Here is a 25,971-nt window from a genome sequence, read left to right as displayed (position 1 = left end):
TTACCTACTCTTTAGGCACCATAATTATCAAGACAGTTCTGTATGTATTTATGCACATAAAGTATTATTTTCTCAGAATGCACTAGAGTAGGGAATGAGCAGAGCTTTGTGGCATAGTGTACAGAATAGATCTTTAGTATCTTGCAGATATTTAATATAATAAAACACATTTCCCACTGCAAGTTCTTTTTTAATATGGGGAATTTGTAATACATTTGTTATATATTACTTTTCATAATTTCTAGAAAAATCTTTATATTGCTTCAAAACTTAATAGTAAACAGGTCGAGGGCAACAGTGTCAGTACCTTAAGGAACCAAAGGGCAGATATGTAACCAAATTTTAGGATACTAAATGACACTTTCCCTTTGGCAAAGCTTTGGTAAATATCTAAGAATCTGTGAATTTGAAATCATAAGATCATATTTTCAAACTCACACACCAAAAGTCTTCTTTCCAGGGTGAAACCTGAATCCACATAAATAAGGCTAAGTACATGTAAAGACAGATAATGGATAAACAGTAAAAAAAAAAAAAAAAAAAAGTAAATAAAACAAGCAAACTTCCACAGGGAATCATTTCCATGCAATGGCAATAGCACTATAGCCTACAAAAAAAAAAAATCACTTACTTTTCTCCGAGCGTCACCCGGAGGCTGCTCTGGAGTAGAGAAATTCATTGTTGGCTTTTTTGTTTTTTTAGCAAGAGATATGCACATTCAGAAGAGTAATTACTGAACTTAAGAATACATCTATTAATAGAAATTACTTAAATGTCATTACAACAAAACGCTACATGTACATATACACACGGAGAAAACAGAAATGCTATAGATATGGTTTATCTATGAATTTATTGCTTTTGAAAACCTGGACCATCTACTTTGTGTTTTCTCATCTGCTGAAGTCTTATCACTGGCACAAAATAGTTCCTTCCAGTGACTGACCCATGGTGAACAAACCTATGGTGAGCAGCAATTCATTTTCATGTACACAGAGAAATTTAGTCAATCCCTGTTAATCCCAGGAACCAGCTCCCGGGGTTAGTAAGTATGCTTCAACATAGTAACACTATTGGGGACTGACTGGAATGTTGATTCCCTAAAGTGAGAGACTATAATGAAAGAACTCCACGGCTAAATTATTCCTTTTTCTGCAAGAGTAGCAAAATAACTTTGCTTTGTGTTCACCTGTATTTTCCAAATAACCAACTTGCTTATTAATTGGGAATACTACAATACTGTTATTAGCAATCCTTTTTTTTTTTGTCCAGACCTGTGATTTCATTAATGTGTAGAACTCCTAGTGTGGAGTCTCCCCACACTGATGGACATCAGTAACTTGTCAATTATTCTAGTTTTAAAGAAGTTCCTAGGACACTGAGAAATTAATTTCCTGTGGTCACACAGCTAGTATTTGCCAGAGGCAAAACCTAACTATAAGGTCTTTTTGAAACTAAGGCTAGTTCTCTGTTCACAACATTCTTGTTATTAGCAGAATGACAATATTAATATAACTATAATTATAGCTAAGACCTATACCTAAGGTCAAGTTTATGAATATAAATAAATCAAGGGCTTTTCTTCATTCATCAGTCATAGAGTAAAACCAAGAGACTAAAGAATAGAGTAGATTTGTTGCTCTAACATCAACATTGTCCTAACATCCTTTCTGATTCCCCAAGATGCTAATAAGCAAATCAATTTTGTTTCTGTTCCTTAGATTTTTCTATTCTATAAAATGGATAAAAAAAGTTTTTTAAATTATAAAGCAATGTATGTCAGCCTAGGCACTTTAATAAGGTATTTTAACATCACAGTAACAATTGCCAAGCTTGCCTCCTATTAGAGGCATTCTAACGTACTACTTAAACAGCAAAGTCTCTGACATTGGACTGCATGACCCAGTAAAAGTGTGGTTTCACTCTCTCATAAAGGGTGGAGTGGAGTTAAGAAGAGGGGACAGATCCTTCACATTGTTTGTAGGTTCTTGTTTTCTTGCAGGAATGACAGATGATGTTCAAAGTTATATCATCACCTTCTCTAACTAAAATTAGAGAGCAGGTTAACAGATTGTGAAAGAAATCTGATGCAGAATCTACTAAAGCAATTTCCAGGTTGGAAGAATTCCAAATGATATGTTAGTGAAATCACTAGTTTCTAACTAAAAAACAAAACCCCAGAAATCACTATAGTCAGAGTTTATACCTCCTGTATACAGACTGATCTGAATCTCCATGAAAACGAATTCTTAAGGAGTTTGACATATTTTAATAGATTTGTTAGAAGCCACACTTTCAAAACAATTTCCTTCAGGAATCTCCAAGAACATGACATTATCATAGTGCCAATGTTGTAAGTTATTTTCGTTTTATTACTGATTCTACTGAAATATCAAAGTATAGATGAGAGCAGAGAGGCACAGAAAGTGAGTCCCAGAAGCTAGGAATGCCTTATTGTTAGTCACTCTAGTTTTCATCTTGTACCCATAATAGAACCTAATCTATATTAAGAGATCTTGATGATTTTTGTATCACAGACCACTTCAATAGTCTGATGAAACCTATAGAACTCTTCTCAGAATAACATATTTATATAATTGAAAGAAATGCTAAATTTCTGTTAGAGGTTTATGAAAATAAAGATACATTTTTTTTTCCCTAACCAAGTTTATGGAGCCTCTGAACTCTATCCATAGATCACGTGGGAGCCTGTAGGCCCCAGGCCAAGAACCATTGTTCTGGATAATGGTATGTAGAAATTATCATATATTACCAAATTTCATTCACAACACTGTTGCAATAAAAGTGCTAGTAATTATAAGGTTTGAGTTTTCAATCACTTAAGGACATCTTAATTAATCAAGCAATTCAATTAATCTGGTAACCTGGTTCTCTAAATTTATAATCTGTAGGAACTGGGTTGCTTCTTGGTACTAAAAGACACCAAGAATGAGGCACTAAGGAGCTAGAAAAGGTACAAAAACTTCTGAGATATGAATCAACTACAGAAATAAAAGTATATAAAATAACTTTCCCCCCTTAACCCAAGATTAATTTGGAAAAGAAACTTTGTAAATACAGATAGTTCTCGCTTTATATAAGTGGACTGCTTGGCAGATCTCTCTACATAAAGTGAAATTTACATAATGTATATTTGTTCTGAATGAGGAAGGGAGGGAGGAAGAGAGACAGGAAAGGGGCTGCCTGCCCATGGAAAGAGGGGGCTTACACATGATGCAAAGACAAATGGGGGTCAGGAACAGAGAAGCAAGAGCAGGACAAGGAACATGTGGGGGTTGGCCCCAGTCAAGGGGAGCCTGGCTGGAATGAGGAAGAACATGTGGGAAGTGAGGAGGGAGGAGATTCTTTGGGGGCCGGACATGGACAGAGATAGGAGAGTCGGGGATAAAGGTCAGACACATGGCACCTAGTGGGCAAGTAGGTGGATTGGGACAAAGGTCTCCTATCTCAGGAGGTTTCAAGCCAAGTTGCCAATCCTGAAGCATTGGCAACAGTCTCCTTGTGCTTCCATTCTTCTGCTTTCATTTGGAGGATTTAAAATAATTTTTTTAGGGTTTTTTTGGGGGTGGGGGTGGGGGTAGTATGAGAGAGAACCAAGGGGCAGGAACGGAGACAGAGAGAACAGTATTGTACAGTAAAGTTAATACAGGTGTTTTTTAAGAATGTGAATATCTTTTAGAATTCTTTATGTAAAGCTGAATTTATGTAATGTGAATTTAGGTAAAACGAGAACTATCTGTATAACTGTCAAAGGGAACACCTAAACTGGTCAATCTTTTCCAAACCCAGAGAGGGGTCCCTAACTTTGTCCCCCTAATCAACATTTAAAAGAGATTTTACAATTGAAGTTTATTAGCCAATTCTGCTGAACCAGCTTTTTGTGGTCTTAGTTTTCTATCATAAGCCTAAAGACTAAAACCAGGGGGATGTGGGGATAGGGAGTGTTAACTGGGTTGGTTAGTGAGTTTGGGGAGTTTCAAACGATTGTCACCCTTTTCTGATAACAGTATTTTCTTTTTTTCTCAGTTTTTAAAATTATTATTAATTTATTTGTTTTCAGTTTTCTACAATCACTTCCTTAAGTCTTAGATTTTCTCCGCCTCACTCCCCCTTCCTTCCCTAAGACAGCATGCAATCTTATATGAATTCTGTTAACAGTATTTTCAAGGAATAGATATTAAACATTTCATTTTAGTTTCCCTGATAACATTTCTGCTACCCAAATACCAACAAGATCATATGCTTTAATTTTTAAAAGATAATCAAATGGGCCCAGGATATATTCTAGGATATTTATAGAATTTCCTTAAGTTGTTTCATGTCTGTAAGCATCACCAACTTGAGAATCAAAGGCTTCTGAGAAAAGCCAAATAAATTACTACAATCATTAACTGTGGTTTACCCCATAGAATTGTCAATTTCTGAAAATTTATTCAAGACAGAAGCAATGAAAATTCCCATTAAAGAACGACCAAAGGCTATGTAGTACTTACCTCCAAATAGTTCCAAATCTCTTAAGCCCTCAACAATGAACTTTTCCGAGACCCACCGCTAAAGAAGAAAATCCCAAAATGAATTAGTATTTCTTTAAACATTAATCCACAGTACAGCTATCAGAAAGACAAACAAAAGGACAAAACCAGAAATGAATAAATTCAGACTCATTTCTTTTAAAAAGTTCTCAACAGGTACTTGAGCCCTCTAAGTTTACTACGAACAACAGTGTACTCAATTACTTTCATTTCATCTTTGGAATGGGCCAATTTGATGAAGAGTTCTAAACAGAAACATATGGTACTAGTCTATAGTATCAATTAACGTTTTTAGTCTTTTCTAGATCCAAAACTAACCCTTGGGGTCTCTTATTATCCTTTTCATTTCAGATGATCAGTGCTTTCAGTGCCAACTCAAAGAATTATTTTGGAATATGGATGAAATGTTACTTTCTTCACAAGCCTATAGCAATGTTGTAACATGAAACAAGTCGGGCGACACAGTCTTATCTCTGCCAGAATCCTAAAGACATTGTAAGCAGGTATTTCACACTGAGTTCCAGCATATAGAGTAAACTTGATGGATAAAAGGGTAGTCTACTTCACCAGCCTACTTAAAAATGGGACCAAATTCCCAGCCTACTCATCACTCATTTAATTTTACTTGAATTAGGCTGGGTTGAAATAGGAAATGTACTCATATTTAAATGGAATGGAATCAAGATTAAATGTTGCTCATGAACTAATATCAGATGTTTGGCTAAGGGACATACTTTCTACAGAGCTCTGTATTGAGAAGAAAGAGAAACCCAGATTTATCTAAATATTTTCAGAAAAATAAAGACAAAATAAGAATGTGTAAGGTTCAGAAATAAATGACATAGAGTATGATAATACGTACTATGGGCCAGAAGATACACAGTGTATGTATCATTGTACCTAAAAACTTATCTTAAGAACTATATTCAGGAATGAGATTAGGCAATGAAGAAACAAAACTACAGTTCTTTGCAGATGATATGATGTTATACTTAGAAAATCCTAGAGAATCAACTAAAAAATTACTTGAAATTATTAACAATATTAGCAAAGTTACAGGACACAAAATAAACCCACATAAATCATCAACATTTCTATATATTACCAACAAAGTCTAGCAGTAAGAGACACAAAGAAAAATTCCATCCTGACAAGACAAACCCAGGAACTATATGAACACAACTATAAAATACTTTTCACACAAATAAAAACAGATCTAAACAATTGGAAAAATATTAATTGCTTAGGGGTAGGCTGAGTCAATATAATAAAAATGACAATTCTACCTAAATTAATGGATTTATTGAGTGCCATACCAATCAAACTATCAAAAAATTATTTTAAAGAGCTAGAAAAATTAATAACAAAATTCATCTGCAAGAACAAAAGCTCAAGGATATGAAGGGAATCCATGAAAAAATGCAAAAAATACCAGATCTCAAACTGCATCATAAAGTGGTAATTATCAAAACCCTCTGGTACTGGCTAAGAGATAAGAGTGGTGGATCCGTGGAATAGATTAGGTACAAATTACATTATAGTAAATGACCATCGTATTCTAGTATATAATAAACCCAAAGATCCATGCTTTTGGAATAAAAACTCATTATTTGACAAGAACTAATAGGAAAATTGGAAAACTGTATGGCAGAAGCTAGGTATAGATCAACATCTCACACTGTATACCAAAATAAAGGTCAAAATGGATACACAATCATAAAAGGTTATACCATAAGCAAATTAAGAGAGCATGGAATAGTCTATCTGTCAGAGCTATGGTTAAGGGAAGAATATAGGAAAATATAGAGAGCATTACAAAATATAAAACAGGTAATTTTGGTTATATAAAATTAAAAAGTTTTTGCACAAGAAAAACTAATGCAACAAAATTAGAAGGAAAGCAGGAAAATGGGAAAAATTTTTTTGGCATCAAGTCCTTCTGATAAAGGCCTCATTTCTCACATAGAGAACTGAGTCAAATTTATAAAAATACAAGTAATTCCCCAATTGATAAATGGTCAAAGGATATGAACAGGCAGTTTTCAGATGAAGAAATTAAGCTATTTATAGTCATATGAAAAAATGCTCTAAATTACTACTGATTAGAGAAATGCAAATTAAAACAACTCAGGTATCACCTCACACCTATCACATTGACTAATATGACAAAAAAAGGAAAATGGTGGATGTTGAAGGAGAAATGGGAAAATTGGGACATTAAAGCACTGTTGGTGGAGTTGTGAAATGACAACCATTCCGGAGACCAATTTGTAATTATGCTCGAAGAGCTATAAAATCGTGCATACCTTTTGATCCAGCTATACTACTGCTAGATATATATCCCAAAGACATCTCCAAAAAGGGAAAAGGACCTCATTGTACAAAAATATTTATAGTAGCTCTTTCTGTGATAGTTAAGAATTGGAAATAGAAGGGATGCCCATCTATTGGGGAATGGCTAAACAAACTGTGGTATATGATTGTAATGGAATATTATTGTGCTATAAGAAGTGACAAGTAGGATAATTTCAGAAAAACCTGGAAAGACTTACATGAACTGATGTATAATGAAGTGAACAGAACCAGGAGAACGTTGTACACAGCAACAGCAATACTGTTCAATGAACTGTGAATGACTTAGCTATTCTAAGCAATACAATAATTCAAGAAAATCCCAAAGGACTAATGATGAAGCATACTATCTGCCTCCAGAGGAAAAAAAAATATTGTTTGAATAAAAATTAAAGCATGCTATTTTTTACTTTCATTTTTTTCTTGAGTCTTCTTGTACAAAATAACTAATATGGAAATGTTTTATATGCTTGTACGTGTATATCTGGCCGTTTACCATCTCAGGGAGGGGGGAGAAAAGGGAGAGAATTTAGAACTTAAAACTTTAAATAAAAAAGTAATAATAAAATATTTCATACATAAAAAAGTATATTCATTACATCTTAAAATATTATTTTTAATTTCTGGACAGCAGGATTTATAATTTCTTATGACTATAGTTACAGAATTATAAAAATAAAAGCACTATAATATACAATCTCCTTCTAGCACTTGGCAATTAGGCAATTCTCAGTTTGTAAAATGGGTGATAATTTTACAAACTTTGCAGTGTTTTCTCAAGAAGTCATAGTAAACATTTGTTCTAGAGGTTAAAGCCTAATAAGTTTCAAAACTTGAAGACATTTTCAACTTGCGTTTAGACATAGGTGTTCTTAAATTTAACACAATAATCTAGAAAAAAATTCTGGTAATTTAGTTTTGTTCTGATTTTTTAAAACACAGAAATTTAGTGTGTGTGTATGGGAACCATAAAGGACATGAGAATGAGCAAGTACACACACAGTAAAAGGACAAAAATTCATTTCACCGAATATATGTGACATCAGTGAGACAGATCAGTTTACTTGCTCTGCCTAAGATAGGTCCATAAGCTCTTTTCTCATAAAGTGGACACTGTACCTAATGAATTTGGCACTCTTCACTTAAAGGTTCTAAAAGTATAATTCTAAGTATTATATGCATAACTAGCCATAATTTAATGTATTTTATTTTCCTTAAAACAAAATATTGCTTTTCAGAAAAAGAAAGAATATTGAGTAAAGTTAGAAGGCTAGAAACACTCACCCTAATTCGCTCTGGTTTACTTACAAGAAAAGACATGGAATCCTAATGTGTAGGCAGGCCTACTTCAATTTCAAGAATTTTTTTAAAAAACAAATAAACCTAGAAACAAAAAAGGAAACAGGTTTCATTAGTTAAGTGTCTTTTCAAAAAAATACCTGTTAACAAGCATTTTTCAAGGATCTGTTCTTTGGATCACTGTACTAGACCACAGGAGAGATATAATATGCTAGAATCTAAAATTATCTCTGCTAACATCCAGCAGAGGAACTGTTGGTGACAGTAAAACAAGATGTACTGTGGTCAAGAGAATGAGTTCTGTGTGAAGTACTGGAAAAGCTGTATGGAAAGAGAAGTTTGCAACTATATAATTTTCCCAAGTGCATGAGAATCTCTAACACATTACTCAGACAACTAAAAATATCCCCAACTGAATCAATCAACCAACCAACCATTCAATCAACAAGCATGTATTAAAATTATGTGCTGGCCACTGGAACTATAGACAGAAACAAAACATTTTCTAAATCATTGTTTCTTGAACTAAAGGTGGTGAAAGATAAGAGTACATGTAAACAACTTAGTATAATTTTTCTTCTATGGAATTGTCTCTGAGTGAGTCTCATTCCTCCATTATCATTTTGTTTTTTGCTCACCTCTCTTTTTTCCTTTCTACCTAGCTTTTGCTTTGTATAAGCTACAAAACCCATGTATAAACCTATTTCAAAAATGGCTAAATTATATTTTATTAAAAACCCCCACAACTTTTACTATTATTATACCAGTGGAAGAATATAGAAATAAACTCTAACATGACACCTCTCCCTTTTTAGAGAGGGGAGATATATTCCAGTGACAAAAAACTTATAGAAACTGTCTGAAAAAAAAAGGCCAAGAAAAAGTCTCTGTTAAAAAAAAAAAGTAGGGAAGAAGAAAAGCAGGATGACCTGGGACATGCCTAAGAAAAGGAATAATGCAATTAGATTCTACAATATAAAGAAAAGGGATTTTTTGATGCAAAGAAAGATGTTTTGTCTAAGTATAGGTAGAAAGTGGAATGGGAATTAATTTCTATACTCTAGAAAAATATTGTAACAATGTCCAAGAAAAGGGAAAAAAATTAACCTGAAAATACTGCATTTGAAAATGTAGTTTTGCAAAGAACAACCCGTAACAGAACAACTATATATATGTTTGTGTGTGTGTGTGTGTACGCGTATATGCATATGTATATATATATATATTATATGTATGTATATAATGACAGACAAGGGTTGAGAAGAATTAAGTAAAGGACTTCGGTTACCTTTTCAATTCTATGTTGATTCTTCACATAACAAATTTATGAACTATTAAGAACTTATTTTTTAAAATTTAAAATATCAAGATGCCACTCAAAGAATACAGCAATAAATGCTTTCATGTTTACCCTGCTCCTTTTTGGGAGGAGAAGTAGGATGCAATGTAATTGCTATGTATACAAATGGATGAAAAGTGGTATTTAAAGAATGTTACCATCAACCTAGAGAGATACAAAAATGAGTACTTTAAAATGGGCCCTATATCAACAATATCATTTTGACCAGGGTGAGAAAACAGAGAATATGCTCACTCGAAATGACAGCCAATTGAAGAGTGAGATTACAAGAAGCAGGGAGAGAAGACCCTATACATACTGAAGTGCACAAAGTATTCCTTCTGACATACTTAGTGTTTTTCAGATATGCATTATAGTACTGAGTCCAATATGGAGTTAATGCAGAAGACATAAAGAACTTTAAAATTATTTCAGAAAGGAGTTAAAGTAAGATATTAACCTGTAAAAGAAAAGGAGCTTCATGAGGAAAGGTTAAAAGAATTATAGCTGTTTCATTTGAATAAAAAGTATAAGAAGATTTTATTAAGAATTTCCTGTTCCATTAACAATAGCTAAAGATAACAAAGAAGATGGCCACTGATTAGGGAATGCCTAAACAAACAGAAGCATGTAAATGTAATGGAACTTTACTGTAAGAAATGATGAATATGAACTGAAGCAAAATGAAGCAGAATCAGGAAAAGAATATACATAACTGCTATATAACACTGTAACTGGGAAGAACAATAACAAAAATTTAAATTGAATGTTGTAGAATTATGGCCCTGAAGAGAAGTGAATGAGAATGCACCTCCCTCTCTTTTTTGCTGAGGTAAAGAACAATGGTGATGATATACAACATGTACTACTGAATTCTGCCAGTGTTTTTTTCCTCCTCTTTCTCCTTTATTCTTTGTTATAAGGGATAGTTCTTGGTGGAAAGTAGAAATAGATGTGTTGAGGAGTTAAAATGATGGAAAAAGCCCCAAAAGATATCAATTTTTTAAAAAAGATATCTGAAAATATACATGAATCTACAGTCACTGGAATTCAAATCAGATTTAAGGAAATAATTCTTGACAGTGAAATCTGCTAAGTACTGGATTATTTCCCTTCCTAAAAGGCTATGAATTGGCATCTGCACAAATTTATTCTTAAGGGGGGAGGAGATGATATTCACCTATCAGAGATGGTTTAAAGTAGTTCTTCCTAAAGATGGGTAATTCTGATACTAGATAACCTCTAAAATTTCTCATAGGTACAGACAGACTCTCATTCAATCAAATTTTAAAGGGCATCAAATTATCTACATAGTCAAAACTCCTCAATTTGGAAGCTACAATAAAGGTGTTCAACATACATTGTGGTTTGCTGGACTATTACAGAAAACAAACGCTTGGTTTACTGAGTGTTTACAAATTACAGTAAATTTTTATGGAAGCTATTGGGTAAAAGTGATTGTTTGCCAATTCAAAAGAAATATGTCCCTTGTTATAAGATTATTATAATGCACTGACTCTGTTTATTCTAAATGGGGAACGTTGGGATGTGACATACTAGTGATAAATTTCCTTTCTTATTTTTGAGTTTACATCTTCATAGAATTAGATTTCTGACTTAAAGATTAGTGACTGTACAGGTTAGCCATGTACAGTTTAGGCTTGGGTCCTAAGTTACAGGGTCAAAAAAACTACAATAGACATTCTTAACCTGGATCCATGGTAGTGAATACATTTTGGTGGACCCACGAACTCAGATGAGGGAAAAAAAATCACATCTTTATTTTTACTAACCATCACATTTTATTTTATGTATACAGAACTATTATTCTGAGAAAGGGTTTGTAGGTTTCAACAGACTATCAAAGGGGTCCATGACACACAAAAAGGTTAAGAACCCTTTAACTACAGTAAGCCTAGATGATTAAATTGTTCAGGTCACAAGCAAGGCTGTCAGTGTTTGGATACAGGTTTCCAAGATGCCACCCTAGGTTTCTAATAAGTAAAAGTTTTCTTCCCTACAATTGCTTTAGTTTTTGCTGCAGGGCTAACTCAAAATCCAGTCTTTAAGGATTTTCCTTGTTCCCCCATTTTGCATCTTTGATAAATCCCCATACTCTCACATCCTCTTCCTAAACAACTTCGTCATCCTATATATGACTCCGTTCTATTGCTTTACAACACTTTATTAAGCAAACAAGATAAAACTTTAGTTTTCCAATATGTCACAAGGCCATTCACAACCAGCCAATTGAGAGGCCAGGATGATGGCAGGGGGCAGACCTGGTGGGAGAAGAAAAGAGTGAATTAGCCCCTGTTCAGTCTCTGCAGCTTCCTGAGCTCAGTGTCGGGCCTTCCAAGAGTCTCAGGGATGGCAAGTACCCAGACAACTCTTGGTCCAGGAGGCTCAACCAGCTGTACGTTGGCTGGAAGACACTTTTTCTTGGGCTCATGTTTTGGGCTTCAAACTGCAGATACACTGCTAAGCATATGGTTAGTTTTGTAATATATAATTCAGAAAGCAATTCACTGCATTTTACAATACAAAATAATGTGATAGGAGTCCATCTTAAACTACTAGAATCAGTGGCCTGTGCATGCAGACATTTTCAATTCCAGAAGCATTCTACAAAATAATAAAGCCCAACAGTTTTAAAAACATGCCAAAATTAATTGAGAATATTTAACACCTTATTCAAGCATAACTGCTATACAAAAACGCTTAACCAAAAAGAAAACATACTCATTAGAGAAAATGTAATGGAATTGTGAAAAGATCCACAAAGGATTTTTAACGTAATGGGATTGCCTGCATACGTATTAGCAAAGCACTGTTGTCTGAGGCATAGAAATCTACACTTTCTATATCCAATAGCCTTTTTTCAAGCTTGACCTTTGGAAGCTTTTGACACTGTTTTCTACCCCTTTCCTCCTAGATGCTCAACCTTTTTTGCTTCTGTGATAATGCTCTCTCTTGGTGGTACTACTGATGTATACTAGATCTTTATTAGTCTTGCACTCTAAACATGGATGTTCCTCTAAGGCACTTTTTGGACCCTCTTCTCTCCAGTTTTATACTCTTGCCCTTGGTAATCTCTTCAACCCTCATGGGATCAATCATCATCTTTACTTAGATGACTTCAAAAGGTATGTCAAACAGTAACCTTTCCCTTGAATTCTACTCCCATGCTTAGAATGTTTTCTCTTCATGACCTCCACCTTTTAAAACCCCTACCTCCCTTGAAGGCACAGCTTAATTGAACTTTGCTGATTCCCAATTGCTTTACCCACCCCTAACCCTCAAAGGGGGAGGGGGGTGGGAGAGAGAAATCACTTTATATTTATTATATGCACATCACCTATTTATCTGTAAATGTAAACATGTTTTATCCCTTTGGTAAAATGGTTGTTGTCTGTCTTCGAAGAAGACCAAAATGATATCACAACTGTAAAGTGAAATTTCAGTGTGTTCGACTATGGCTGATCAAACCAAAAGAAGCTTGGAATGCTCTACCAAAGGTTGGGCACTGATAGTCCATTTGAATATTTGGGGTGGATATCCCAAATTTGCGCATTTTGCGTTTACTTTGTGTTGTCTCAATTCTGCTTTGCTCAAAGAGCACCGCACCTTTTATTATGTGGGCACACCATGCTGAGTGGTCCTGTGCCAGTGCCTCCCATGTTGCACAGTCAAATCCAAAGTTCTTCAGAGAGACCTTGAGAGAATCCTTGTATCATTTCTTCTGGCCACTATGTGATCACCTGCCCCATGCAAGTTCTCCATAAAATAGTCTTTTTGGCAAGTGTACATTTTGCATTCGAACAACGTGGCCAGCCCATTGAAGTTGTGTTCTCTGGAGCATAGTTTGAATACTTGGCAGTTCAGCTCGAGCAAGGACTTCAGTGTCTCTGGTACCTTATCCTGTCAAGTGATCCTCAGGATCTTCCTAAGACAGTTCAAATTGAAGCGATTCAGTTTCCTGGCATGGCGCTGGTAGACTGTCCATGTTTCACAAGCATATAACAATGAGGTCAGCACAATGGCTCTGTAGACCTTCAGTTTGGTAGTCAGTCTAATACCTCTTCTCTCCCAAACTTTTCTTCGGGCCCTCCCAAACACTGAGCTAGCTCTGGCAATGCATAAATCAACCTCATTGTCAATGTGTACATCCCTGGAAAGTACACTACCAAGGTAAGTGAACTTATCCACATCATTCAAAACTTCTCCATTTGTTGTAACTAATGGTTCCATGTATGGATAGTGTGATGGTGGCTGATGGAGCACTTGTGTTTTCTTGGTGTTAATTATTAGGCCAAAATTAGCAAAGGCAGCAGAGAATTGATCCATACTTTGTGGCATCTCAGCTTCAGAGGCTGCACTGAGTGCACAATCATCTGCAAACAGAAAATCATGCACCAACACTCCCTCCACTTTGGTCTTGGCTTGTAGCCTTTTCAAACTGAAGAACTTACCATCAGTACAGTAGTTGACCTTGATGCCATGTTCATTCTCATTGAAAGCATTTGTTAACATGGCTGAAAACATCATGCTAAAAAGCATGGGAGCAAGCATACACTGGGAAGGCATGAGAGCTTTGTCCATTATCCAGAACCTGGGCAAACATGCCATCATGAAATTGACATACAATACTGATGAACTCTAGTAAAATATAAGCTCTTTAAGGCCAGGGATTGTCCCACTTTTGCCTTTGTATCTCCAGTGCCTACCACAGTGCTCAGCAGAGAGCAATGCTTGATAAATGCTTATTGACTAATGATGCCTTCTTTGATCCATTCAATTGTTAGAGTCCTCTCACTTCCCACTTCATCTGATCTTTCCCTTGTACTCATCATCTCCTATCCTGCATTATATTTATCTGTATAAATGCTGTAACCCACTCCAAGAATGTAAGATACTTGAGGGCAGAGATTGCTATATTTTAGTTCTTGTATAGCATCTTGTACTTATGTTCTTACAAAGGTTTGCGGAATTAAACTATACAAAAATGAACGTTATATTCATCAAATTACAATTCTATTTGCATATGAATCTTTAAATGAAAATAAGAAACAGGAATCAAGAGACCTGAATTTTAATTTCAGCTGCTGGCAACTTGCAGTGTGATCTTGGGGAAGTCAGCTTCATTATCTATAAAATTATGGGTCTGGAGCAGGTGCTCTCCGGATTGGATAATATTTTCCCCCTACATTCAATGTCTGATCAGGTGAAAAACTTTTCAGTTTACTTTTTTGTTTGTTTCAAAATAATTTCTACACATATGGGCAAAAATCATGCTATTCAGACTCACTGTAAAACAAGTTATCCATGATATAAGTACACAGATCACAAAACTCAAGAAAATTATTTTAAGTCATGGAGAAAGTTTTACTGAATTAATACCTAGCATTTCTAAAGCTCTTTATGGTTTGCAAAGCACTCATTTGATCTTCAACCCTGTAAATTAGGTGCTAATGGTATTCTCATTTACAGATGAGGAAAATAAGGTTGAAAAAGACTGAATGATTTTCCCAGGGTTACACAGCTAGTAAGTGTCTGAGGCAGGATTTGAACGCAGGTTTTCCTGACTCCAACTCTAGTGCTCTTACCAATTTCACCACCTAGCTACCTTTATTACTTTCCAGTAGTAGGTTAGTAGTAAAACAAAGCATCCCAAGATAATTAAACTAATTTGTCATCTAGTCAGACAATGTAAGGAGAGAAGAGTCCAAGGCTACAGCCATAGGTAAAGTATGTTTCTGCTGTTAATTTTAATGTACAAGCCAAAAGCAAGTAGTTAATAAAAGCACCCTTTGGTTCCAGTTCAGGATTTCTTTCACATTGATTTATTGTTGCTCTAACATTTCAGCTATCAGGTTGCTATTGGTAGCCATTCTCAGTCTCAGTAGTCAATAAATATTTATTAAGTGTTTACTATATGTCAGGCATTATGCTAAGCACTGGAAAAAACTAAGAAAGGCAAGAGACAGTCCTTACCCTTGAGAAGCTCACAATCTAATAGGGGAGATAACATGCAAATAACTGTGAACCAAGAAACTATACACAGTATAAATAGGAAATAATCAATCGAAGTAAGGTACTAGAATTAAGAGAGATTGGGGAAAGTCTTCCTGCAGAAGGTGAAAGGAGGAGGCAGAGATGAGAAAGGAGAACATTCTATGCATGAGTAACAGACAGTGAACATGACCAGAATCAGTGGATGGAATGCCTTGCTTGAAGAACAGCAAGGAGGCTAGTGCCACTGAATCAAAGATGATATAGTGGGTATGAAGTGTAAGAAGACTGGAAAGGTGGTGGTGAGAGGCGCTAGGTTAAAAAGGGCTCTGAACACCAAATAGAGGATTTTACATTTGATCCTGGACATGAAAAGGAGACACTGAAGTTTTGAGTCCTATAGCTGTACCTGCTCTTTTGGAAAATCACTTTGGCAACTAAGTATAGGATGTATTAGAGTAGGGACACACTTGTGGCAGGCCATCCAACCAATCGGCAACAGCCAATAGTCCAGGCACAAGGAGACGAACTCCCAGAACTGCCATTTAAGAAGGGGGCCCAGGGTAGCAATTTCAATTTCCTATCTGATTGTCTTCCTCTGGTCTTCATCATGCTCCTGCACTGGGTACTCTCCTCTCTCCACCCCCTTTTCAGCTTCTTATGTGTTGTCTTCCTCCAATTGATCATGCTCTCCTTGAGAACAGGGACTGTCTTTTGCATTTGTTTGTATCTTCAGAGCTTATGCTCTGGTACATGATAGGCACTTAATAAATGTTTACTGACTAATCCAAGGATGACACCTACGTAGTGAGTCTGGGATTCTGGAAGGATGGTGGTGCTCTTGATGGTGGTTTGGGAGGGAGGAGGCTTTTGAGGGAAACATTGTAACTTCAGTTTTAGACATGTTCCATTTAAGATGTCTACAGAATATCTAGTTCAAGATGTCAAACACACAGCTGGAGATGTGAGACTGGGAGTCAGCAGGGAGGTTAGGGATTAATAAGCAGATCTGAGAATCATTAGCATGAAGGTGATAACTGAATCAATGGGAGTTGATGAGCTCACCATGTGAAACAGTATAGAAGAAAAGGAGAAGAGGGTCCAGGGGACAGTGGAACCCAGTGGAACACCCATGGTTAGAGGACGTTACCTGGATGAAGATCCAGCAAAAGAAAAAAAAAGACCAAGAAGAACTTGTCAGGTGGGAGAACCAGGAGAGAATAATGTCCTGAAAACCTAGAAAGAAGAAAAGAAAAGAGGGTGATAACTGTGTCAAAGGCTGCAGAGGTCAAAAAGTATGAAGACTAAGAAAAGGCCCTTGGATTTGGCAAGGAAGAGGTCACTGTTAACTTTGGAGAGAAGAGATTTGGTTAAATGAAGAAGTCAGACTGTAGAGAGTAAGAAGAGTGTTAGAGGAGAGAAATAGACACACCTATTGTGGACAGCCTTCCCAATGAATTTAGCCACAAAAGGGATAATTATCAGGGATGGAAGGTAAAAATTATTATAGCCAGATCTAAGGAATTGATTTCTTTGGAAGAACACGTTTTCTAGCTTGGATTTCAATTCTTCCACTGACTGCATACCATGACTCTCAAATGCCGAACATCACTGAGGTCTACCAGCATAATCTTAAATTTACTTCTAGAAGTTCAACCCAATTAATCAGATAAACTGCTTCAGATTCAGGCAGTTCATGAATTACTGGATTGTTTTAGTCATATCTAACTCTGTGTGACCCTTTTTGGGGTTTTCTTGACAAGGACACTGCAATAGTTTGCCATTTCCTTCTCCAGCCTGTTTTACAAATGAGGAACTGTGGCAAACAGGGTTAAATTACTTGCCCAGGGTCATAAAGCTAGTGTCAGACCAGATTTGAGCTCAGGAACACCAGTCTTCTTTATTCCAAGCCCAGTGCTCTGTCCATTGCACCACCTAGCTGCCCCATGGATTCCGACCCTTTTGCCAATAGTTGCATATAAAATTATGAGAAGTTACTTAGAGATGTCTAAATTCTCTTCTAGAAACAAAATTATGATTCTCTGGTACATGACAGTAATAGAATATACCATAAAAAAACCAAAACAATGAAGATTTCAGAAAGGCATGGTAAGACTTAAGTGAACTGGTGCAAAGTGAAGCAGAACCTGAAAAATAACATACACACCTACAACAATATAGAAAGAATAAAAGAAAGAAGGAAACAACATTGTGTAATGAGAGCTTGGCATCAGCAAAGGGCTGAGAAATTGTACCTTTCTCCCTTCAACTGCAGAGACGGGAAGCTATGTGGGTGTGGAATATATCATCATCAGACATCAATGTGTTGGTTAGCTTTGTTGAATTATTTTTTCTTTCCTTTTAAAATCTTCGTTACAAAAGATGCCTCACTGGGTTGGGGGTAGGAATGCGGAAGAAAGGTACATATTTCGACATGAATGTGGCGAAAAAGCAAAAGATATCAATAAAATGTTTTCAAAAATTTTCAAAAGTTCTATCCATGGGAATTTGCTGAATGGTACTATGAAATTAGAATAAGTACTCTTTACAAATGCTGTTTCTTCAAATTTCAGGACTAGGATAGTTTTATACATTTATTCTTTTCTAGCAAAAAGAAAAGATATTAAGTATAAACAGAAATTTTTTCCCTAGTTTAAGAGGGTGTGGAATTCCTTACTAGCTAATCAAGAGCCAGCATCTGTGCTAGAGGCAAGGCTCAAGAGATAAAGCTGCTTAACTTTCATCACCATTAAATATTACTGAGTGTCTGTTAATGTACTACGGAAGCTACAAAGAGGCAACATGAACAATCCCAGGTTTCAAGAAGCTTACAATCTGAGGAAAAAGGACGCATGCAGAAATTGTAGATAACAATATGAGGCAGCAATAATTGCCAAATGATTCTTCTAGACAGCAGATGTTATACATAGGGCTCAGAGAAGTTAAAGACCACTGTGTGTTGCCCAGGGAGGCTTCAGGAAGGATGGGAGACTTAAAAAATGAGGAAAGCAGACAGAAGAGGGAAAATCACTCCAGATAGAAAAATAATGAGAAAGGTTGTGGAGGTAGGAATGTATAAGACACAATAGATTAATTTGATTTGAGTAGAGTTTTGGTAAAGGGGTGCAACAGGAGATACAGTTGGAAAGACAGGATAAGGCAAAACTGTACAGGATCCTGAATACCAGGCTAAGAAGTGTGGATTTTCTTTGAAAGAGGAGTCATTCAAGGATTTTTAAGAAACACACATGAAAGTGAAGTTTAAAGGATACATATTTGGCAGTAGTGGAAAGGATAGATTTTAGGGGGAAGAATCAGAAGATTATTTTAAAATTCATGTGTTAAATGATGGGGGATGAAGACTAGAAAAGTGGAGGTAGGAATATAAAATGGGAGTGACACTGTGAATGAACAGCACGCTGTGAATAATTGGATGTAGGATCATGGGAGAAGTCAAGATCGTGGAATACTGGAAATGGAATGAATTTTATATCTTACCTAATCCAACCTCCCACCCAATACATAAATCCTTTATATAATATCCCTGACAAATGATCGTCTACCCTAATTAATATATTCCCTGAGGAGGAGCTCACCACCTTGACTATTCCATTATTAAGTAATTCTGATGACTGCAAGGTTTCAGATCTGAGTAGTCTGGAGAATGGTGGTGTCACTGGTAGAAAGAAAATAATCCACAAGTATATCCAGGAGAAATGTTCAGCAGACTGTGAGAGACGGGAGTGGAACTTTGGATTTGAAGAGAGATGAAGATTTGGGATTTACCTGAGTTGAGATCATTAGAGTGAATGAGATTTCTAAGACCAACCATCTAGACTCACAAGGGCAGAAGACTGAGAACTGAACCTTGTGATATACCCACATGTGTATTTGGGAAGGAAGAAGAACCAGCCAGAGAAGTAGGGGAAAAAAAGCCAGGTAGTAGGAGAAGGCAAAAATGTAGAATGAGAAAAGCAAATAGGATTTGGGAAGACTGCCAAACGACTGAAGGCTAGAGAAAGAATTTTTTCAGAACAAGTTTTTCGGCTGTTTTGCCTGTGTGTATGGAGAAATTCTTTCACTTTCAAATTCTTTTCATTGTATGGGTTCCCAATGAAAGCTGTGCACGAAGATATAACCTGCAATCGCTCTGGTTAAGGGGTGCATGTAGCTCTGACTGATTCAGCACTGCAGCTTACAGGGTGGTGATCTGAGGTGGGCAAAGGGTCTAACGCAGGTGAATTACTTCTTTTTGGCTCTCTCATCCCCCTCATCATCAAAAACATGAAAGAGTACATCGGAGGAGAGTGCCAATCGGACAACAGTGGGCTATCTTAATATCCCAAGGATGACTACAGATGCATTTCTACTGCCCGATTGGGATGGTTATACCAAAACCAAAGTAGGGATAAATTCCCAGATTCTCTGCCCCCTGCATGTCATCACAGGAACGCGAGGTTAAGTCAGGCTACTGACAGTCCAGGACGCTGGGTCCAGTTCCCGAAGGAGCAGGAGGAAACTCCTTCGTTTTCTTTTTATTACATCCAGCAGTCACACTTCTGGGGAGCGAAGGGGGCAGACCCGTGATGTCATCGGGGTGGGAGCGATTCCCTTAACCCTGACATTGGAGAGGCAGAGGCACAGGGAGATTAAGTGACTCGCCCAGGGTCACACGGCCATTCTGGGTCAGGGGCAGCACTTAAACCCGGGTCTTCGGGAAGCAGAGGCCGCCTCTTCACTGTGTTTGGGGGATATAACAGGGCGCTCCTCGGAGAAGGGGGTCGCCTTGTGTGAGTCCCCCCCGGCTTCGGGCGCCCGGTAGCGGCGGCCCCGTCCCGTGTCCCCCCGAGGCCTCGTCTCGTCCCGGGGACCTGGTTAAGCGAGCGGCGGCCTAGCGCCGTCCTCCCCGCAGGCCGCGGCCCTAGGAGACGCGAGCCCCGGGGCAGAGGGGAGGCACCGGCCGAGGTCGGGCAGACACGGCCGCTGAGGAGGCCCAGGCGGAGGCGACGCGAGGTTGGACCCCGGGCCTCCCCTCGGCGCCCCCGGCAGCCCCGGCCGGCCGGTACCTGGTCCTGAAGTCCGCGCTCAGTCAGTCCCGCTCGGGTCTTCGCTACAGCCGTAGTTGCTTGGCCGGTTGCTGGGAGGAGGAGGGGGGGGTTGGGCGGACGACGTAACGCGACATGCGCAGTGGAGGCGGCGCGGCTGGGGGGCGGGGCAGAAACGGGCAGCTGCCTGACCTGCGCGGGGACCGTCCCAGGCCTGTTAGCTCCCACCCTCCCGGCACCTGAACTAGGGCGAGGCAGGCGGCGCGTATTGCGCATGCGTGTCCGAGACCCTTCCCTAGTCGGAGTAAACTCCTGTTCACATCTACACCTTAGAGCCCAAGGTGCCCCCGAGGCTTGGCGTCCTGTGGAAGGTTGGATTTAAGTGTTCGGAAGACTAGCTGCGCAAATCACTGAATCTCTCTTTGCCTGAGGTTTCTCATTCATAAAATCAGTTTCATTTATTCGGTCTTGTCCCCATCTGGGGCTTTCCTGGCAAAGATACTGGAGTGGTTGGCCATTCCCTCTCCAGCTCGTTCTACAGATAAGGAAACTGAGGCAAGCAGGGTGAAGTGACCTGCCCAGGGTCACGCAACTAGTAAGTGTTTGAGAATCTGAACTTCCCTGCTCCAGGCCAGGCACTCTAATTCCCTGCGCCAGCCGGCTGCCCCAGTAAAATAGCAAGGTCAAATGAGAAGGCACGTGTGGCTGTGCAATCCACAGAAGGCTACACCAGTGCTACCATAACAGTCTCCTGAGTTAATGGCTGGCCCTCCTTCCCTCAAAACAAAGTCAAGGGCAAGTCATGTCATCATTTCCCTGATGTCATGGTCTTCTTCGGGAAGGAAGGAGGAAGGCAACAACCCCAGCAACCCAGGTTTCAAGCCTGGGCATTTGCATAAGGCTCTTCAGGCAGAGGTGGCACATGGTAGAGGAGTAGGTTTCGTTTTTGTTTCTCCTAGGCGCTCGTCCCAAGGTCTAAAGGCTGAAGGGGTGGGAGTAGGTGGCCTCTCACTAGAGAGGACCTGGAACCTGAGAAGTCCTCTCCCTCTCTGGACAGTTCCACCCCTCGTGCACTCTTCGCTATTGAGGAGAGTCTGTTGCAAATGCAAACATTTCCCACGTCTAGAGCATTTCACCAAAAGGTCTGTTTCGTATATATATAATCAGTTCCACAGCTGTTGCCCATGTTCTTCGCTAATGCTTTCACTAAATCATTGGGGTCATCCATCCCTCTCAGGCAAGACGCCCTCTTTCACAACTTGGGGAAAAGGTATACCATTCAGAGAGCTGCCTTCTCAGGGCATCCTCTGGAGAACACTTGGGAAAGCCTATTTTCCTGCTTCCCAGAAGGCTTGATTCATACTGGGGCCTGGGTCTGCAGTTTCCAGGGAGAGATCTGGGGACTGAATAGCAGCCTGTCACGCTTGTTTGTTAGAAAGGCAGTGGGATGCAGTCGGGGAAATTCTAGTTTTCCCACTTAGTAGCTATATGACCAGAAAGTGACAATTTCTCTAAGTACTACTTTCCTCAGCTGCAAAGTGGAAATAATGCTTGCAAGATGTTAATGACACATAGATATCATGAGGAAACTATTTTGTATAAATTGTAAGGCACAACATAAGATGAACTATTTTAAAATTAATGCCTCTCTCATTGGAATATTCTCTAAAAATCAAGTAATATGTGATTTTCTTAGTCTTTGATCCTGAGAACATGATAGGTGTAGCTCATCAATTTTTGTTGTAGGGAATGGAGACTATCTAATAATACAATTATTTCAGCATGGAATTAGGAAGATGAGATCAAACCATCAAATCAGTACTTTGTAACTATTTTCTCTACTCCATTGTATCAGTCTTTCCTTTTTACACATAGTATTTCCTTGCACTTGGTGTCAATTTCCACCTTGTATGGAAGGAGGATTTTGTTATCCTCCTTAGAATTAGTTTCTCAGGATCCATGGCCATGGCAATGTCCAGCTTCCAGGTGTTAGAATGTAACCCCCAGAATAGTTCCAAGGATTCTAGATAGTAATTCCCAGAATCACTGTGACAGACAGTCCTACTGAGGGTGTGCCATGAGATAGGGGGTGATATCTACTACACTTGCACACAACGATGATATTGCTAAAGTTAACTTGTGAGCTTAAGTTGGCAAGATGCCTTCTTTGTCTGTTGCCTTATAAAGCAAGTGGGCACTGGTTAGTGAGTGGGGAATTCATGGGGAAAACCATGGTAATGCATATACCTGCCTCAACCAGCCCCCACTGAGGTTTGAGGGGATTTAGGGAAGTGCATAAGCTGTGCCTGTCTATACTGACCCCACTGAGATGTTGGGGTAGTTGCCCCCCCTTCTCAACGAGGGTGATTAGGGAATGCTGTAGGAACTGGTGTTCCCACAACCCTTTGAGAAGACTAGACTAGAATAAAGCCGATTATTAACCCCTCTGAAACTGTCTGCCTGTCTGACCAGATCAAGAGTGAATCTGTTAGAGGCTAGAGACAAAAACCTCCAGGGTCTCCTGTGTGTTATCTGTGAAACACCCCTATTATTTTATTTATTAACAGCTCTGATATGTTATGATGAATACTATTCTCAATTAAAACACAGGAGTTGTGACTTGCCTAAAGTGACAGAGCAAGACAGCAACAAAGCTGAGAGCTGAGAATAGAAGACAGGTTTCCTGACAAGTATAATGATAAAAAAAATAGGGTTAAGGACACTTGGTTTTTAGTCCCATCCCTGCTATGTAATGGCTGTGGGGACATGAGCAAGTGAAAAAACAAGAAAGAAACCAAAAAACCAAAAATCCTATGGGCCTCAGTTTCCTTATCTGCAAAAAAATTGGCAAGATGATCCTTAAGGTACATTAAATATTTCTGCTAACATTCTATAAATTTATGAGTCAGTACTCATTCTAAAAGACCTATTTGGTTGGCTTCTAGAAGGATATTGGAGAATTGTATATGGTAGAGTGCTGGAGTTGTATCAGGAAAATCTGAGTTTGAAGCCAACAAATACTAGCTATGTGACAATAATATAATAATATTATATATTATATAATTTATATATAATGAAATAATACAACAATAATAAACATTGATATAGTGCTGTAAGGTCTACAAAAAGCTTTATAAATATTCTCATTTGAACCTCACAACCACCTTTCTAGATAGGTGCTATTATTATCCCCATTTTACAGATGAGGAAACTGAGGCAAGCGGGTTAAGTGATTTGCCCAAGATCACACAGCTAATAAGCCTCTGAAGCTGGTTAGAACTCAGGTCTTTTTTACTCCAGGTCTTATACTCCCAATCCACTGAGCCCCCAGCTGTCTCCTCATTTAGCATCTCCGACTCCATCTGTAAACTGAGATGAGTACCTACATTATAGGATTACTGTGAGCATCCAAGATGGATGTTTAACATACTTTGCCAGTTTTAAGATATTATGAAAATGTGAGATGCCCGGGGTTTAAATTCATATATATGCATGTATGTGTATATGTAGATATACATGCCCATTTGTATATTTTTGCAAAATCCTCAAGTCTGGGAATAAATTATGTATTTCTCCTATACCCTTTTTATATATAAGAAATTGGGGGAAAAAAGAAGAGGTCGAGGTCTTGCTGAGATTTTAAAGATTACTGCAGATGGTTGAGTGCCAAAATGGACTCCTTGGTCACTATTTTGTAGTGACTACTGCAAAGAGCTTTGAAACAATATAGATTTTACTGCTTAAGAGATTAGGTTGCACATTTTCCTCATTTAATACAGGAGGAAATTTAAATCTAAAGGTTATGAATAATGATTTGCTCAAAGTCATATGGCTAGAGCTAGGTTCCTAGTTAAATACTCCTTCCACTCTTCTATACTGCTCCTCCTTTACATCCTACTATATTTTCCCAAGAAAGTTCTTCCCCTCCTACAATGTCAGACCCTGTGATTCAATCAATCTTTACTTTTGGTGAAATAGACTGCTACCCTACCATTTTCATCCTGGCAACTGAAGCACAAAATATAGAGATTCATCCAAGGTCTCATGAAGTCATTTAACTAGGTGGTTCAAAGTACCTCTGCTTCCTTTTCCCACTGGTCCCAGCAGCTTTTCAAGCACATAAAAATGTCACCAAACCTATGAGATCAAAAAAGGGTAGCTTTTTGTGAAGTGTGACCCTAGCCAAGAACAGTTCAGCAGTAAAAAAAGAGCTGACATTTACTTAGTGCTTTAAGATTACCAAGGAACTTTGTATCCTTTTCATTTGGTCCTGTGAGAAAAGACCGTATTTCTATCTTTGTTTTAAAGATGGGGGAACTGAGGCCCAAAGAAGTTAAGTAATTTGCCCATAGTCTCAAAGTTAGCTAATGTCAAGAGGCATGATCTGTAACCAATTCCCTCTAGAGTGCAGGTCCAGCATTCTACTTTACCATACTACCTCTCTAATCAGATTTTGACTGATTCTATTTTAAAATAGCACAATTAAAAAAAATTAACTCATAAAATGTATTGTCTAGGGTGTACAGAGCACTGTGTTTGGCACTGGTACAGATACATAGTTTAGATAAGATATAATCACTACTTTCCTAAAATTTACAGGATACTTGGGGGTGGGAGAGGAAGTAGAGGAGTAAGAAAAACACAGATTACCATGATATATTGTATGCCTCATTGTGTTATGGAGGTGAGCCTGAATATCTGAAGGCTATACCAGTGGTACATAAGCTCTGGTAGGTACTGCCAGCTTGGGAAGGCTTAAATGAATATAAGTTCAGTGAGGTCTGTTATCTGAAGATCAAAGGAGCTACTTTCAGAGGCTCATCCCTGGGGCTACAGAGTGATAAATTTTTCAGTCACAGCAACTCTCAAAGACCATCTACTATCAACTGGGTCATAGGAGATCTGTGTCAGTGGAGAAAGTACCCATACCGATGAAATTACAGATCCCTGACGAACTCAAATGGAAGTGCATTATCTGTACGTGAGATCTGAGAGAGAAGTTTGACCCTTCCTGGGTAAACAGGCAAGGCTTGGTGAAGGAGGTGGTATATGAGTTGGGACAAAGGGCAGGAATAGGTAGAAATTAAACAAATGGAGAAGGGAAGGTACAATAGTGCAGGAATTTGGCATAAAGACAAATATCTTGTGTCTGAAGCATGAAGCAGAAGACTGATTGTCCATCAATGGAAGAGTGTTAATATGCAGAACATCTTTTAAAGTGCTAAAGCTTATATTCTGGATACTACATCTTATTTTCTCAAGCTTGGCATGTGAAACCAAGATCAAATCATTTTACCTAACACAGTCATACATTCATTTTTTCTGGGGGAAAAGTAAGCAGTTATTCAGAAAAAATATGAAAAGAGGTTCA

The 25,971-nt window shown here is 38.1% G+C and overlaps 1 protein-coding gene across 9 annotated transcripts in view; it reads right to left on the bottom strand.

The window, feature by feature from the left end:
* The window catches only part of STRADA (STE20 related adaptor alpha), a 34,970-nt gene extending 14,225 nt beyond the window's left edge, over positions 1-20,745 (bottom strand). For 3 of the 9 annotated variants that reach the window (XR_011975110.1, XM_072645844.1, XM_072645846.1), the window contains exons 1-4: positions 20,622-20,718; positions 8,190-8,288; positions 4,515-4,572; positions 632-660 (exon numbers count right to left, since the gene is read on the bottom strand). Coding sequence is in view for 3 of the 9 variants with exons in the window: in XM_072645844.1 (XP_072501945.1) it covers positions 632-660; positions 4,515-4,572; positions 8,190-8,225 (123 nt within the window). In the remaining 6 variants the exon portion in view is untranslated. Of the gene's footprint in view, positions 1-631; positions 661-4,514; positions 4,573-8,189; positions 8,289-16,705; positions 16,792-20,621 lie in introns of all 9 variants that reach the window. The other 6 variants (XM_072645850.1, XM_072645848.1, XM_072645845.1 and 3 more) reach the window with 6 other exon arrangements.
* Positions 20,746-25,971: the final 5,226 nt, after the last annotated feature.

The sequence above is a fragment of the Notamacropus eugenii genome, chromosome 2 (assembly GCF_028372415.1).
Source record: "Notamacropus eugenii isolate mMacEug1 chromosome 2, mMacEug1.pri_v2, whole genome shotgun sequence".
NCBI classification, from domain to species: domain Eukaryota; kingdom Metazoa; phylum Chordata; class Mammalia; order Diprotodontia; family Macropodidae; genus Notamacropus; species Notamacropus eugenii.
The sequence above is the reverse complement of the archived record's forward strand: the minus strand, read 5'-3'. Positions and strand labels throughout refer to the sequence as shown.